This window comes from Coptis chinensis, chromosome 2 (assembly GCF_015680905.1).
Source record: "Coptis chinensis isolate HL-2020 chromosome 2, ASM1568090v1, whole genome shotgun sequence".
NCBI classification, from domain to species: Eukaryota; Viridiplantae; Streptophyta; class Magnoliopsida; order Ranunculales; family Ranunculaceae; genus Coptis; species Coptis chinensis.
In genome coordinates, this window is record NC_141457.1 from 81353869 (window position 1) to 81372369 (window position 18501).

At 38.3% G+C, this 18501-nt stretch overlaps 1 protein-coding gene across 1 annotated transcript; it reads left to right on the forward strand.

Moving 5' to 3' along the window:
* The first annotated feature begins 2425 nt into the window (after positions 1–2425).
* On the forward strand, positions 2426–2953 carry LOC147518217 (uncharacterized). Its single transcript, XM_086593858.1, has one exon. The coding sequence runs from the start codon at positions 2426–2428 to the stop codon at positions 2951–2953; it is 528 nt and encodes a 175-aa protein (XP_086449984.1).
* Positions 2954–18501: the final 15548 nt, after the last annotated feature.

An 18501-nucleotide genomic window follows, 5' to 3' on the forward strand; every position in this document is an offset into this window, starting at 1 on the left:
AATTTCGATTTTGTTAAATTTTGGGTTCAGATATGGGATCTTCCAAAAGCACGCATAAATAAAGCGAATGTATGGAAGATAGGAGTTGATCTAGGTACAATCTATGAAGCTGATCTTTCATGCCCTCCGGAGTTCAATCAACCAGTGGCCAGAGTCAGAGTTGAGTTGGACATCAAGGAAAGATTGTCAAAAGATCAGAAGGTGAGACTAGAAACAGGAGACATTTTGGAGGTACACTTCAAATATGAAAAACTGGAACTATTCTGTTATTTCTGTGGTGTCATCGGCCATGATCAATACACATGCCGGATCAGAGCATAACACAGATACAACATATCAAAGTGTGGAGGCTCACCTAAGGATATCAAACCTTTATTTACAAGTCAGATGAAAGCAAATAAATTTTACAATGGTATTGCATACTCCGGGAAACAGACTATCACCATAGCTGGTACACCACATAAACTTAGGTTCGAGGAGACACCGGTAGCCTCCTCTCACGGTGGTAGGGGGTACAATATACGAGCAAGACAAGAAAGATGGAGCAAGGACATGGGAGGGAGGACACCAGTAAATAGAGCCAAACAATATGAGTCAGAGGCAGATAACAAAAATGGGACCCAAAGGACAGAAATAACGGGAACTGCAACAACTAGAAATCAGTTGGAAGTATTTGTAATGTCTATTAGCCAGGTGTTTGGAGGCTCAATGGGTACATGAGGACATGGGCCTGATCTCAGTTGAGATAGACAAGATGGGCCGGGAGTTCTAGGGCCGGGCCCAAACAGGGGAATAACAACAAGTTTCGAGACAAATGGGAGGATGGGATTGATGGGCCAAGGGAGGGATAGTCCTATGGGTCAGGAACAAGAATAAGAAGACCCAAATCGAAGTTGGGCCATAGTCCTGATAGGCCAAAAAGACAGGGTGTTGAACAAGACTCGGGCCCAAGAAGATGGATCGGATGAGGAGATAATTACGAGGAGTAGAGGTAGTAGGCTCAGCCGCTCTACACACCTACTTTCGACTGGTTCCAAGAAAGATGCCTCGATAGCTAAGGATATTCAACCAAGCAAAATGGCTGTGGCCAGCTTACCAAATCCAACACTAGGATGCCAGTTCCAAAGCAAAGCAACACGTGGTATAGGTGTTAAGACGATGGTTTCCCGAGGAAAAAGGAAAAAGCAGGGTAAAGCAAGTGGGGTGGCTAATAGAGGAGGTCAGGAAGAGTTGTCAAGGGAAGTGCTTCAAATTGGATAAAAGAGAAAGGGGTGCTCAGAAGAATTCGAAAAGTTAATTATGGCGGATATTGGAGGGGATGGATGGTTGCGCAGAAGCATTAGTAATGCTGTAAAAAGATCAAAGAGGACAAAGAGGCAAGCAGATGATTTGAGAAGTAGAGGGGAGGGTCATATGTTGATTCCAATAGAGGCAAACATTATACCTATATCAAGTGACTCAGCTGGCCTGGATCCCAAGGGTCGTCAACAGACGATGGAATGGCTACTTCATCAGAACCATCACCAGAGCCCTCATCAACGAAATCAGATGAACTGGACATGGAGTTTGAAGGGTACGAAGAGACCGATAAATATGAGGAGATGGAGGAAGAAATCCAAATTAATGATGACCAAGATGCAGCTATGAATCCAGGACAGGAAGTGATAAATTATGAACCCCAGGACATGGTTGGGTTTGAAAACGATAGTGATGAATTCGAGTTCCAACCAGAACCACTGGCTATGGATGATTCCACAGTGGTGAAAAAGATCCAGAACTATGGTAGTCAAGAGCAAGGTCAAGGGAGTACAAGGAATAAAGAAAGGGGGGAAGGGAGTTCAGGAGATGTCAGGAGTGATGAAGAGAGTGCTGGTGTAGCAAACAGTGGGGGTCTGTACAATTCTCTTCCAGGGCTCGCGGTGGCTATCCCTACATAGCTACCTTTGTCTCCATGATGATACACGTCTGGAATTGCCGGGGGATAGGTACCACCACAGCAGTTCAGCAACTAAATGACCTGATTGGGAAGTTTAAGGTAGATATTGTGTGTCCGGCAGAAACTAAGGCTAGTAAGGAAGATATTGATAAGTTAGGGAAACAGATCAAGTTCAGTGGGCATTTTGCAATTCGAGCTATAGGCCGAAGTGGTAGACTGGCTATCTTGTAGAAGGAAGGAGTGGAGCTGGAGTTCCTTGGGGCTTCACGAAACCAAGTGACAAGTAAAATTTTAAATTATTTTCATAAAGACCCATGGTTTTTTTCATTTATATATGGTGAGCTAGTTGCTTATAATAGAAATAAGGTGTGGAACGAGCTAAAGGAGGTAGCCCCTCTGGTTCCTGACCCTTGGTGCTTGTTTGGGGACTTTAATGCTATATCTAGTCTGGATGAAAAGATTGGGGGCAGAAGTAGAATTACCAAAAGCATGAATGAATTCAACAGTTTGATTAATGATCTGGGATTAGTGGATTTGGGCTTTAAAGGCCCAAAATACATTTGGAGTAATAATAGGAAGCCCAGTGATCATATTCTGGAGAGGCTTGATAGAGCTCTGGCCATGCCTGATTGGCTTGCAGCTTTCCCTAATGCCCAGATCAGAACTTTTGCTAATGCTACTTCTGACCACATCTCTTTATTCATTAATCTGATTAAAAGGGAGGAAAAACTTCCTAGACCTTTTAAGTTCTTTGATATGTGGTTTAAAAATGAGGAGTGCATGGATGTCATAGAGAAAGCCTGGGACTCTATTACTCATGAGCTTCCTGATAGAAACCTCAAATATAAGCTGGATAAGACTAAACAGGATCTTACTATGTGGAACAAGTATGTGCTTGGTAACATTTTTACCAATATTAAAGCTACACAAGCTAAGTTGGATTATGTGTTGGCTAAACCTTTTAGCATTGATAATTACAATAAGGCAAATGTGCTGAAAGAAGATTTGTTGGGTTGATATACAAAAGAGGAGGATTTTTGGAAACAGAAGTCCTTCAACTCTTGGTTTAAAGATGGAGGTAGGAATACCAAGTTTTTCCATCTCTCCACCATCTACAGAAGAAGAAAAAACATCATTGATAAGATAAGAAACAATGATGGAGATTGGAAGGAGGGAAGAACAGAAGTGGGGGTCTCTTTAAACCAATATTTTAAGGAGATCTTCACTTCTTATCACCCTGAAAGAAATGAGCAGATTCTGGAGTTGTTCCAACTTTGTGTTACTACAAGAGAGAATGATATTCTCAATGCTATCCCAACCAAAGAGGATATCTAGGATGTTGTTAGAAAGATGGGCAGCTTAAAGTCTCTTGGACCTGATGGGTTCCAAGGGATCTTTTACCAAAAATGCGGGGACATCATTGGCCATTCTGTGACTGCCTTTGTTCAAGACTTCTTCAAGTCTGGTATCCTGAATCCTGTGTTTAATGAGACATACATAGCTTTGATTCCAAAGATTGCTAATCCAGATCATGCTTCCAAGTTTAGACCTATTAGCTTGTGCAATTTTGGGTACAAGATTATATCTAAGCTTCTTGCCAATAGACTCAAAGGTCTGATTAATAAAATTATATCCCCATTCCAAGGGGCTTTTATGAAAGGCAGGAGCATAGGAGATAATGTTGGCCTAGCTTGTGAAGTCTTTCACAATATAAAAAACATGAAAACTAAAAATGAGGGATGGATAGCTTTAAAATTGGATATGGCTAAAGCTTCTAACAGGGTGGAATGATCTTTTCTTGATAACATCTTTGAGAAACTTGGGTTTAATACTAAGTGGAGACATATGGTGCACCAATGTGTCCCTACTGTGTCTTTTCAAGTGATGCTAAATGGATCTCCTATTGAGAAGTTTGTCCCTGAAAGAGGGATCAGGCAAGGGGATCCTCTATCCCCATATTTGTTTATCTTGGTATCTGAGGCTTTGTCTAGGATGGTGGCAAAAGCAGAGCAAGATAAGGAGTTGCATGGTATCAAGATCAAAAGACATTCTCCTGCTCTAACTCATTTGCTATATGCTGATGGTCTGATCTTATTCTATAAAGCAAATGTGGTAGAGAGTGGGCAGCTTAAAAAGATTCTGGATGATTATTGTGGGGCCTCTGGTCAGATGATAAACTATGAGAAATCCAGTGTGTTTTTTAGTAGGAATGTCAATTACAGACAAAAAATCAGGTTCAAGAGATTCTGGAAGATCAAGAATTTTGCACCAAGGAGAAATATCTAGGAGTCCCTATTATGTTAACTAGGATAAAGTCTGAGGACTTTGATTATTTGATGGATAAAATTCACAATAAGATTAAAGGTTGGAAAGCTAAGGTGTTGTCCCAGGCTGGGAGAACTACCTTTATTCAAGCTATCATTCAGGCTACACCACTGTATGCAATGTCAACTTATCTGCTGCCTATCTCAACATGCAATAAGATTGATAAGGCATGCAAAGATTTTTGGTGGTCTAGAAAGAAATTTTCTAAATGTGTCCATACCATTGGGTGGGATCACATATGTCAACCCAAACAAAGTGGAGGTTTGGGGTTAAAGAAAGCTAGAGATATAAATGTAGCAATGTTGGCCAAGTTGCCTTGGAAAGCTGCTACAGATATCCAATTCCTCTAGACTAGAACTATGTTTAGCATCTATGACAAACACTGGATTGGAGATGTGGACAAACCCCCAGATGAAGCCTCCCACTTTTGGAAAGGCATACACAAAGTCTTCAACACCATAAGTGGAGGCCTAATATGGGGTATTGGAAGAGGGGATACCACCTCAGTTCTGAAAGACCCTTGGCTGAAATGCCAGAATAAACTAACTACTCTGGCAGAACTCGGGGTGGTAGTGCCTTCTCTGCAAAATAGTGTTGTATCTGATTTTTTTTTGCAAGATAAAAGTGGTTGGGATGAGGCTAAACTTAGTCATCATTTTGATTCTTTTATTTGCAAAAAAATTCTGGAGGTCAAAGTTAGACCTAGGGCAAACTCTACTGATAAAATGAGATGGGTAAAGGATAACTATGGCTGCTTAACTGTTAAGTCTACTTATAAATTCCTCAAGCCTGAAGATGAGGTGGGATAATGCTCTAGCTGCAATCCAATCACTCTCAAGCATATTTGGAAAGCTCCTCTTCCAGCCTATATCAAACTTTTCATATGGAAGATGTACATGCACATTTTTCCTATAGGGGACATGCTAGCTGAGAGGAGGATAAAGGGAGATTTATTTTGCCCTTTTTGCCTAAAAGAGATTGAATCTACAGAGCACTTGTTATATAATTGTGAATGGACAAGAACTGTATGGTTTAGCTCTCCAATGGGACTAAGGATGCAGCAGGATCAACAGCCTACCCTGAGAGAAAGAGTGGATCTCTTTATATCTTGGAGTTGCAGCTCAGACAGAGATAAAAGACTGGCTAGCACCTTTACAGCATGCTTGCTACAGCAGATTTGGAAAACTAGGAATGAACTCAATTTCAAAAACAAAAGGGCAAATAGAGAGAGGATGATCAGGGAGAGCAGAGCACTGGCAGACAAATGCTATTTGGCATTCAGAGAAGACCATCTCAATCCTATCAATTCTTTGAATACAGATGATAACTATTATGAGAATTTATTTCCTGTTATCAAAATGATAGTATAATAATCAGGTTTGATGCATCTTTCTACAGGCAAACAGGATGGGTTGGAGCTGGGGCTATAGCTACTGACAGTGAAGGATGTATAGTGGGACCAGTAGTTAGGAGGTTTAGGGCTATGGAGGCAGAAGAAGCTGAGCTGGAAGCAGCAAAAGTAGCAGTTGTTTTGGCAAAGAAGCTGAATTTCCAACATTTTGTGTTTGAAGGAGATAATATAAAGGTTTTAAGAGCTTTGCAAGGCCAATCCTGTAGATGGGATTAGGCAGCTGTAATAGCCAATATTATATCCTTGGGTTCAAACTTCAATTCTTTTGTGTTTAGATGGATTCGTAGGGAATTTAATGGGGATGCAGACTCCTTAGCAGCTTAGACTAACCAATAGTTAGGGAGCTCTGATCTTCCAAGGTGTATGTTAAGTGCAAATTGTGTTCCTGTAGTTGTTTAATGGTTGCTGATATAAAGTAGTATGATTTGCATAAAAAAAAAACTAATAATTTGCTTCCATTTTTTTTTTATTAAATCACTTCAATGTAATTACACGGTTAAAAGTGTTTGATTTTCAATGTATAATGAGATTACGTGTATATAATTTATAACTTGAGTGTATGAACATAGGCGCTCCCAAATGTGGAGCTTCTCTAGGCGCTCCCAAATGTGGAGCTTCTCTAGTTAGGCGCTCTAGCATTCCCACTCCACGATCTAGTGACTAAGTGCCTGACATGGTTTAGCATCTTGATTTTTGGCGATTGAGCTCTACACATCTACAATTGATTGATGAAACTTTCCCTCCTGATAAATAGTTGTTTGGGTTAACTATTAACCGCACACCCCCCCACTAGATGAGCCAATTAGGATTTCCCCTTAGATGGAAAAATTAGGTTCTCCCCCCTAAGAACACATAAAAAAAAGTCAACATGGGTTGACCGTGTGTTTTTTGTGTGTGTGTGTATTTGGGGAGAATCCTAATTGGCTCATCTAGTGAGGGGGTAATATTCGTGAACCCTAGTTGTTTATTGTTTATTGCTTATTTTATTTGTTAAAGTAGTTTAGAGAGAAGACAAGACAATGGTTTTCAATTACAACATCTTAAAGTGTGCTCAACCACATTGGCATAGTGTGGGTTGAATTGATCGCCACGAGTCAATAATAAATGTATGATCCCATCTCGCCTTTTCTGTTTAATATAGTCATAGAAGGTCGAAGCAAGATGGTCACTAAGGTGATGGATCCAGGCTTGGTAAGAGGTTTTCAACCTGCTCCCGATGGGCCTGATATTGCTATTCTGCAGTTTGCCGATGCCATTTTTTTTTCCTGGAGGTATCTATTTCCTAACTCATGATAATCAAGTCATTGTTACTCATTTTTGAAGCTTGCTCGGGGCTTAAAACAAATATGTCCAAGACTCATCTCTTTGAAGTTGGCACAGTGGAGAATATATGAATTTCTTGGCACATGTTATGCATTGTGAAGTTGGCAAGTTATCGTGTAGGTATTTGGGACTCCCTTAGGCGCCTCCTATAAGAATAAAAGGGTGTGGGATTCAGTGGTTGGGACTGTTGATAGAAGGTTAGGAGGTTAGGGAAGGAAAATTCTATCTAAAGGTGCATGCTAGGCTCATTATCGCTCAAAGTGTTTTGGCAAACATTCCCATTTACTATATGTCTTTGTTTACCATTTCGGTAACTGTGGCTAAAAGAATTGAGAAAAAAGTCAGAGATTTCATTTGTGGTTCAAGCGAGGAAAAACGAAAATATCATCTAGTAAGGCGGATAAAGTGTGCACCCCTAAACAGGAAAGCGGACTAGCTATTCGTGTCCTAACTACCATGAATGAGGCTCTGTTAAGACGCTAGTTATAGAGATATGGCCATGAGGAAGGGGCGCTATGGAGGAGGGTAATTGACTCAAAATATGGTAATGCATCTTATGGTGGTTGGTTGAATCAGGTGACTCAAGCGCATGGTTGTAGTATATGGAAAGGCATACTTGTTGTTTTACCTATGTTTAGAGAGGGCATTTCTTTCAAACTCGGTAATGGAACTCTTATTCATTTTTGGCTCGATACATGGGTCGGAGACAAGTCTCTTTGCTACCAGTTCCCATTAGTATTTCAAGCCACTACTATGCGGCATAGTCGGATTTGTGAATTGGTTATCAATGCTCAGAGTGGTTTTTCATGGAATCTGTACCTTTGTAGGGATTGCAACGATTGGGAATTGAAGTAGTATACTACCCTATCTTCCCTCCTCCTGTTTGTTTCCCCAACCGACCAATAATGTGATACTTGGCAGTGGAAAGCATCGAAGGACGAAGTTTTTTTAGTTAAAACCTTTTACAGGGTCTTGGTAGAGCGAAATAGGGGTGTCGACTATAAGGTGCATAACTTCCTAATGCAGTTGGTTTGGAAAGTGCCTATTCCACTCAAAGTAAAGTTCTTATTTTGGTCGGCTTTGCTTGGACGTACTCTTACAGCGGATGCTCTCATACATAGGGGTTCAGTTGTTTCGTTGATTTGCACTATGTGTGGTATGGTGGATGAGTCTATATCTCACTTATTCTTACACTGCTCTTATTCTCTAGAGGTCTGGTCCATTATGATGCAACCTTTTGGGTTGTCTTTCCCAAGACTTGCAAGAGCTGACTCATTAGAAGATTTGCTTAGGTGTTGGCAAAAAATGCGAGGAAATGGTTTCATAGCTAAATTGTGGAAGCTAACTCCTTATGCAGTTTTGTGGGTGTTGTGGAAAACTAGGAACGACAGAGTTTTTCATGAGAAGATCATCCCTCCAGTGCGAGCCTGCATAGGAGCCAAAGATTTTTTTTGGTATTGGTTATGCACTTCACCAACAAGAAGGCACTATCATATCACTTCCAGGATTTGGTCCTTCACTGGGACACTATCATTTCTGGATTCTAAATAATTCTCCCCTCTCATGTTTTCTAGGTTGTATGTGTTTATGACCTTTGTCAGGTGATGTTAGCACTTTAATGGTTTTAAATGTAGGAAACAATAACAACCATTTACGTACCAATTTTCAAGATTTTCTTACTAAGATTTCTTCGTTTGTATGGTTAGAGTAAGGGTTTTGTTCCAACCTAAATACTAGGCTGCTGTTACAACTAGAATATTTTCAAAGGAACTAGTGAGAAGGATTTTTGTGTTGAACTTTTATTTTTTTACTTCCTATGATAACTTAACATGCAAGACAAGGAAAAAAAATAGACTTTAGTTGTTTAAACAAGAAAACTAGAGAGAGAAAGGAAGAGGATTAATCCTACTCATGCAAAGTCTAGCTACAAGTCTTCTAGAAACAAATCACTACCATCTCAAATCCCTAGTAAGATGTACTCATCTCTGAGTCCATCTTACTAGCATAAGGAGTTTAACTAATATTTCATCTTTGAAATATCTTTTAAACTCCTGGTTTCATTCTACATCAACCAGTCAAATTTAAGGGTCTGAACTAGGCCGGACTCTACCATTTTGGGGTAGGATGTCAAATGATTCCTAAGTTCCTAGGTAGTTATTTTGGACTCCAAAAATACGTATCTTGATCCTCACATGAACATCATTAACCCTCCCCTTGGGAGGGTTTTAGTTCATGTTCATGGGATTTAAATGATTGTGCAAATTGAAACTATGCTAAGTTAAGAAAATAAGAGAAGAAGAGAAATTAAAGACTTGATTTTACTTGAAGAACAAAAGATTTTATTGAGAGGAAAAAAAAACTACTCCATTAACACTATTACAAAAAAAACTTAAAGCTTTTTTTTTCTAAAAAAAAACACATGCATGAATATGGAATGAATGGAGTGAGTTCAAAATGAAATACATATCAGCCCATTTCAAGCTTTCTCTCCTTTCACCCACGTGAACCAACTCCCACCATTAATAACATTAACTTCTATCTTATCTCCAAATCAAAACAAATTGACACATTGTATTTTTTTTTTACAATATTAGCACCTAAATCTAGTCAACTTCATTAATGTCATGCAATGTGTCAATTTGTGCCAATTATTTGCACATTTTGTCTTAACTTGCATGATGACTTATCCAATCTTGTGGGCTTGCATAGTGGGTCCATGTGCTGCGTCAAGTGGCGGGCCGGTCTTTTGGAATTTTACAACTTCCCACTTTTGCATAAAATTCATCGCACTGATCGTCTGAGCAGCTCACTCATCAAAGTTGGAGTCCCGGTTCAAAAGATATGAGCTTCGAAAGTCTGATGCTTATGTGCACGTAATCCCTTTCTGACTTGGAATTGTCCTATTGGAGTTCCTGGGCTTTAGGCAGGTTTTGTTAAGCTTTGCATGAGCTAACTCGGAAAGCTTTACGTAGACACACTATTCCATGCTTAAATACTGGGTTTATCCTCATTTTTACGTTGGTTGCGCAAACCTGCAAAAGCACGAAAATACGATTATTTCATAATTATTAAACACATAATTAATAGAAATGTTATGTCCATACGGGGTTTTATAATACAGTTTTGGGTGCTTATCACACCACCCCCAAATAGCACTTTGCTTGTCCTCAAGCAAAGAATAGACATTTAACTGATAAGTGGCCAAAAATGTGTAGTCCTAAGCTAGTTCTTATTTCGTTGAGTGCAGTTGCATTGACCGTGTGCAACAAGGCCTTAAACCACTATGAATTCCCTAGTGGATGAGTTATAGCCTCGTGAGAGTTTTTCAGAGAAGATACTCACAAACTTCATCTATACTACAACGACTCAGTAACAAAAACTTATTTCCTAACTTAATCTCAGATATCTATACATCTCCTTAGCGGGGAACGAGGACTAATTCCTTTGAAACTCAAGTTAATATGCATACAATAATTAAAATATCTACGTATGAACATGCATATAGTGAACTTTACATTGAAATGTACAAGCAGGGCCGTTTCTGGATCCTTTGGAGAGCGTCCCTAAATAGGTTCTCACAGGTATGTGTCGAAACACAAATTCGCTTTTAATTTTTCCACTCAGGTTTTGCTAACTCTAGTGTGTAGTGGCACACATTTCCTCACATCCCAATGACAAATAGAGGAGCCGAGGTCGATCAATCACATCTACTACTTATTATCACGCCATCCTACTCCTAATTGAGCTAGAGGTCCTTATTAGGTATTATGGGGCTTAGGTGGTGGTGTAAAAGAAAATGGAAATGGAAAATAAAAAATGCAAGTATGAGAGAATAAGGTCTTCAAGATATTTACACTAGAGAAATCCTTGTTTTCTTTTCCTACTTCTACATGAGTTTCCATACTTTGCTCTTAAGCTTTTGGAAAACTAATTAACTATTTGTTTTTTTTGTTTTTTTGTTTTCTTTTTTCAAAAGCTTAAGAAAATATCATTCTAACTTTCTTCTCTTTTTCTTTCCTGAGGCAAGTAACTGATTTGGGATAAGTCTTTCTCTTTATTTTTCTACATTTCATCCTATTTCTCATACTCATCATTTAGGTAAGTTTATTTTATTTGGGGTTAATAGATGGGTAAGGAATTTTTGGTGAAAGTGAAAGGTTTGATGAAAGGTTCAGTGGGGTGAGTAGCGATAAAATTTGTTATAGGTATGAATTTTTGGCTATGTCGATCCAAAGACAGCCTAAATTCTCGCCTAGGGTTCAGATGGTGATCAAATAAGTAGACGCGTGATTTTCTCTATTTGGAAAAACTACTCCTCTGTGTCATTACTCACATATCACACATATCAAGGCTTTTTGGTTAGATTCTCACAGAATTGATAATTTAAGTAGACTAACTGTGGGTTCCAGAAACTTGTTGCTATGTACAATTGATGATACTCAGTGCATGAATACTCATGAAAAGATGTAAAAACTATTGCGTACGTATTATCTTAAGTTTCTTAAAAACAAATCCTAATTCGAATGCTAATGTGAGATTTCTAGACGATTTTTCATCATCGAAAAGGAAACAAGACTTTGTCACTAAGTACATTCACTAACAAGAAACTAGAAACTATATACATCCTACAAGTTGCCTAATTTTTGCTACAAGTTTAAAACACCCCCAAACGGAATGATGCTTAGTCCTCGAAGTATCAATAGATAAAGAAAGAAACTACTTGAGAACCGTGAGCAAAATTAGGGCTGGATCGCTATAACAGAAAGTTATTATAACATAATATATTATACAGAATTAACAAAGAACAACAATAACATGGGAAAGACCAATATAGACAATTATATATATATATATATATATATATATATATATATATATATATATATATATATATACACATTAGCCATCATCAAATTTACCATTCAGTACGTCCTAATGTTCTCGCATCATCCCACATGAAATGCATTTTCTTAGCATCGCGTCAATAGATAATGGCCTGCCAAATGGTACTCCATTGTTGTTCACCCGACTCATTCAAATGTGCCAACATATCATCGTTGTCCGGGTAGCAATGAACGTTCCTCAGGTACCGTGAAGAATGTGCATGCCATTGCCGAAACCTTAATGAACAAATTATTCTGTTCGCTGGGCACATAGAATCGACTTTAACCCAGTCGTGAAAAGTAGCCGAGAACTGTGGGAAATGTGTCCTCATAATTCGACAACTGGTTACAAGTAAAAGTAGATACTGATGCCGAATAGTGCGAGCTCTTTTTAGATTGGAGATAACACAGTTTAAGATATCAAAGAATGTATGATCTTGAGCAAGCGCATTGAATACTACACAGGCAACATCATTGGCAGTAGAAAAATGTCAATCTCCCATGATGTTCAAAAAGATAAACAACATCGCATTCCCAACGTTCATGGTCATGCTTGCTAAGGGAATGGTTATGTCTAGCCATTTGCCAGGTGCAACTCCTTCTTCTTTAATCAAAAAGCAAAGGAGAGAGAACTCATCATTAGGATCCAAACCATTTGGTTTACTTTACTTTTCTAGTATTGTTTTTCAATTCAAGTTTTACTTTATTGTTCTTTATTTTCTTGTATTTCAATTTTGTTATTTTATCTTGTTTATTTCAATCAATCAATATTTCCTTGTTCTTCTTGTTTTAATCTTTCATTCAATCATTTGCTTTCAATGTTTTGAGTCATTTCAATCTTCAATAACTTGCTTTTCAATGTTTTCATTCACAACTAAACTAGCTAAGTCCTAAACTAAGAGTCTACCTTCTTCCCTAAACTCCCAATCTCTCAACTCTAAACAATCTAGGATGAACCTCAACTTTTTACAAATCTTTGAAGTATACCACCACAAACTACAAATGGCGCTGCCATCATGGATTGAAGGTGGAGAAGAGCTTGCTTGAGCATCTAAGAAGGAAGCACCCTTCTCACCCTTTCATTTCTATATTTTTACTTTTTGTCATTTTATTTCATTGTTATTTCATTACTGATCTATTTTCTTACAAATCAGGGTGCAGAACCAAGAACTTGAAGAGGAGCTGAAAAAGTACCCGGAAGATGATCGACTTTAGCGTGAAGCGGCGTCCGCGAGGGCGACAGCTGGCTAGCCAAGGGGCGATCGCGAGTTCACCTCCAGTGACGTGGGTCTAGTTTTTTGGCTGCGTGGTTGGTTTGTGATAAACGGTGGCACACTAAGCCCAGATTATGTAATAGAGTAGGATAAATCAGTGGAACTTGTTTGTAATAGTTAGAGATAAAAAGAAAAATGATTTTTTTTTAGGAAAAGTGGTTTTTGATTGATTTCTTATGATGAACATGAGTTAAACTTGGTTTAAGTTATACACTTACCAAGGGGTTATAATTTTAATTGCCCTGGGAAGTTCAAGTGTGTGAGACAAATTGTGAATCATAGCTCACACACTATGGATCAACTTGGTAACAATACTCTAAGTCCATTTGACTCTAGTTAATATAAGGGATTAATCTAAACTAGTTAATTAGATTAGTATAATATTAGTTTAGTTTTAAGTTTGGGCCCTTGAAGGCAAAGTTGTATAAATTGTCAAAAACCCAACTTGTGGGCTTTTTAAGTGGACCTTTATTGTAACTTAAAACAGGGTAAAGCTTGAAAGGTTGGGCTTGATTCTCAGATCAAGCGCCAATTGATGTCACCTTCACCCTAAGGGTCGTGTACGCACATCTTGGGCGGTAATTTCTAAACCTCCTCGCTACAAAGTGTAAGAGGATACTTATGTGTTACTAAGCATGCTTGGATGATTGTGTGATTTACATTTCAGTCTCGTATTTACATTTAACGCTAAGGTTGAACCCAAGCCCTAAAAGAACAAAAAGTGGGGCTAAGACCCACTTTAGAACGGACGTTGTGTGAAATGTGTGTTACATAGACCAAATTAAAAATATAAAATCAACCAAGCAGAGCCAATTTATTCGCGTCCATTAGGACAAACATCTAGCACGAACAAAGAGAGTAGTAAACTACCATATTCCAGTGGACCAACCACCTTCCTCACTCCCTTCCCTCATAAATACCGAAGGTGAGATTCTTGGTGGCACACCATCTGGTGAAGTAGCAATCTTCTCCTTCGACGCGTGTAGAGCCAAAATCCTAGTTTCGTGCCCAATTGTTCCTCTGAACAGGGCATAGTAAAATATAGAAAATTTTCAAAACTCCATACTTGCAAAAATGAATTTTGATTTCTTGAGCATACATTGCACTGTTTGTGCATGTTAGGATAGTTTTGGAGTCTTGTTAAAAGTGTATGATACTGCGTTTAGGCACTTCTAGTATTAGCAAGAATAAAACATACTCACTTAGGAGAGTTCGTCAACCTAGACAATCTCCTGTTTCTAGTCTTCCATCTCATAAGATGGCAGATGAGGTAGTGCAAGTTGTCAAAGCAAAGTTTTCAAAACTCCATACTTGCAAAAATGAATTTTGATTTCTTGAGCATACATTACACCGTTTGTGCATGTTAGGATAGTTTTGGAGTCTTGTTAAAAGTGTATGATACTGCGTTTAGGCACTTCTAGTATTAGCAAGAATAAAACATACTCACTTAGGAGAGTTCGTCAACCTAGACAATCTCCTGTTTCTAGTCTTCCATCTCATAAGATGGCAGACGAGGTAGTGCAAGTTGTCAAAGCAAAGTTTTCAAAACTCCATACTTGCAAAAATGAATTTTGATTTCTTGAGCATACATTACACCGTTTGTGCATGTTAGGATAGTTTTGGAGTCTTGTTAAAAGTGTATGATACTGCGTTCAGGCACTTCTAGTATTAGCAAGAATAAATTAAAGCATACTCACGTAGGAGAGTTCGTCAACCTAGACAATCTCCTATTTCTAGTCTTCCATCTCATAAGATGGCAGACGAGGTAGTGCAAGCTGAAGGGCCCCTCTCCAACTTCTACACACTAATGCAAAATGAACCTCTATCTTCTATACGACTCACACCGCTTACAAGCGATTTTAGGATTCCACCGAATGTGTTCAATCTTCTAGCCATCTTTCACGGGTTAGAAAACGAGTTACCGTACGAGCATCTATGCCAGATACATGAAGTATGTAATACCTTTCATCATCCGGGCGTCACCGATGATCAGGTTAAGCTACGAGTGTTTCCCTTCACTCTAGCTGGTAAGAGTCACGCTTGGCTTCTCTCATAGAAGGCCGACTCTTTCGATACATGAAAAAAGCTTGTGTTCTCCTTCGTGAAGAAATACTTTCTGCCGAAGAAAATAGAAAAGATAATAAGCAAGATACAGTTCTTAAGACAGAGTATGAGTAAGACATTTTCCGAAGCATTGGATAGATTCTCTAGCCTACGTACTCCATTCATGTCCTCACCATAAACTAGTAAAATCAACTCTTGTCCAATGTTTCTTTAAAGGCCTTCTCCCATAACACAAAGTGACCCTCGACATCATGAGTAATAGTAATTTTTTAGATAGAGGTGCAACCGAAGCTTTAACCTTTCTTGAAAACCAAGTTGAAAAGAGTACCCATTGGGGAGACATAAGCAATTCCAAAATAGCCCAACCCAATACAGCTAAGGGTAGTGGTATTTTTTAGGTGAAATCAGATCCTGAGATCAAGACTTTAATCAAAACCCTCACAAGAAAGATAGATGCCCTCACAACCAAACCAAAATACCAAACTTCTCAGCATGTCATAAACATAAATACCTCACCATGTAATTTATGTTTAAGCCTAAATCATATAAATGCCACTTGTCCCTTGATTATAAACCTATCATCACTTCAACCAGAAGAAGTGTGTGCTTTCAATGTACCAAATGCACCATGTAGACAACATCTAAACTTCACATGGAGCAATATTCTACAAAACCAAACACCACCAGGTTTCAACAAACCACCAAATGCATTCAGACAAGGACAAGGACAAGGTACCTATAACAATAAGAATAGAGCATTGGTTCTATCCCAGTTTAACTATAACTATCAAAACCCACCTATCAACAACCAAAGAGACCTAGTTCTAGTCACACCATCAACTAGCGTCCAAATAGATAAGCCCACCAAAATAATGCTATCTGTCATGCAACAACAAACCCAAATCATAGCATCCATGCAACAATCTCTGAACTTGTTAGCCCAAGATAAAACCCAGAAAGGTGTGTTCCCAGGTCAAGCTATCCCGAACCCTAAAACAACAAATACAGCCTTTGAAGCAACAAGTGACGTGAACGAAGCTGGAGCGCTAAAAACTCTTTCTTAATCATCCCATCTACGAGGAATGAATCCTCTTTTCCGATGTATTCCTTTCCCATTCCATTCCATCTTTTGCTTTAAGGGGATGCATCAATAAGGTAACCGGACCTCTCCATTTAGAGGGTGTGGTTGTAAGTGTCGAAGCCTTAGTCCATAGTATATCTCGTATATTCTTTGTAAAACACTTTTTACTCGTCATTGGAGTAAGTGTGAACCTGTGGAACGAGTATACAAATTTTCTTTTCTTTAGTTTACATTTCTTTTTAGAATAGCTTTTCTATTCCTGTCATTTACAATTACTGTCTTTATTTTCATTTACCTGCTTTCTATTTTTACGTTTTCTGTTTTTACATAAGCATTTTTCTTTCAATCTTCACCTTTGACGCTGAGTGTCTTTCCTCTATAAAGATGAGATGTGAAACATAGCAGAGGGTAATGGGGATTGAGTGAAGGTGTCTTACGGTTGTCTTTCATGGTTGTTTAGCATGTCTCGTCTTCCATAGGCATGCCATACCGTGGGATGGTTAGCAGCTAATTTTGAAAACATTTTCCTTCTATGGGTGATTTCTAATTGTTTCGAGCTTCGCCTTTCTCTGTTGTAATGGCTTTAACTAGGGCTAACTAGAGAGTAGGAGATTAGAGACTAGATTATCTAGAAATAGAGCTAGTCTTCTTCACTAGATTTGTCTACTTGCAAAACAAGAGGTGGAAGATCTAGGGAGGCCAAGCCATGGGATGGTTCACAATTAGAATCACTTAATTTCAAGCACCTTATTTTGGGAGGATCACTTCGCCATAGTGATTTTTCTTAGTAGTTTTATACTTTATATTTTTCTGTCATAGTAATTTAGGAACATAAAAACCAAAAAGCCAAAAACAAATGTTTTTTTTTCTTTAATAAGAATGTTTGATTTCCTTGTACTATTAATGATAGATTCTCGATACATCAATAGTTAAGTGATTTTTCAAAATGGGCAATGGATTTTACACAGACCAACCCCTAGAACAACACAATCTATGGGCGGTTTGAGATCAGCTTTGCTTACTAAGGGTCGCCTATATCACCAAGCTATTCTCCCAGGTCAGGACATTCCATGTCTTGCACAACAAATCCCCCAACTCACATAACTGAAGCTCTGTCTGTCTAGATTGGGTTCGCCACAGACCCGATACGAATGTTGCCTAAGAATATCTTGTTAGAAAAATGGATTTGTACAAATCCATTGAGATATGAATGAGTAATTTGTTTCTCAAGTTACCCTACTTGGGATGAAATGGGTTTCTCTTGAAACAGTACGTAAAGTAAGAAAAACTTTTTCAAAAGGGTGCACTGGTTCGAAACAATGCATTATGCTAAAAAGGTGCGACCTTTATGAAATGTGCATTGGTTCAAAATAGTGCATCATACCAAAAAGGTGTGACCTTTCGAAATAGGCACTGGTTCGAAATAGTGCTTTATGCCGAAGTGGTGTGTCATTTCAAAACATGCGACTTTTCAAAGAGTTGTTTACTTTTTCCCAAGAGTCACTGTGTTGTTTCAAAGAGGCACCACTCACCTATAAATAGTGGATGAATTTGGAGAGAAAGACACACCAGATCACACAGGATTCTGATATTTCTCTTCTCCCTCTGTTCTTATTCAAATACTATGTTGTGTTCGCTGATTCTATAGAATTGAAGTGCTAGCTTTCTATAGAAGGAAACCCGTTCTATCTTGGGAGACAGTTTTCCATCAACCTTCAAGCATCGTGAGGGGGAAAATCTGCCTTAAAGTCATAGTAATCATCACTAGGCTCGGATTTAATCATTGCTAAATTAAGTTCATTAGTTGAACTAAAAGGTTTGTTTGTTTGTTGATATTAAAGGTTTGTTCATATCAATTTGATTTCTTGTTTACTTAATAATAAGTATATTTTTGGAATAAGTTTCCTACAAACTTGAGGGCCATTGCTTAAGATATTGTTTTGTAAGCATACTTGTAAGCAAAATTGAGGTCTTAGAAGTGTTTCAACACTATATGAATGATATGTGACATTCTTTAACAAGACGCCTCACTTGAAAAACATATATCTAAATGGTTTTTCAATTTATTGACTTTGTCATGAGAAATTGGAAAATGTGGGGGATTATGTATCTCCTTGAATTAATCAATTCAAAATTGGAAATTTGTTGAAGCATTACTCAAAAGACATTAAATGTGGTGTTTTACTCTAGGAGAGATACATAAA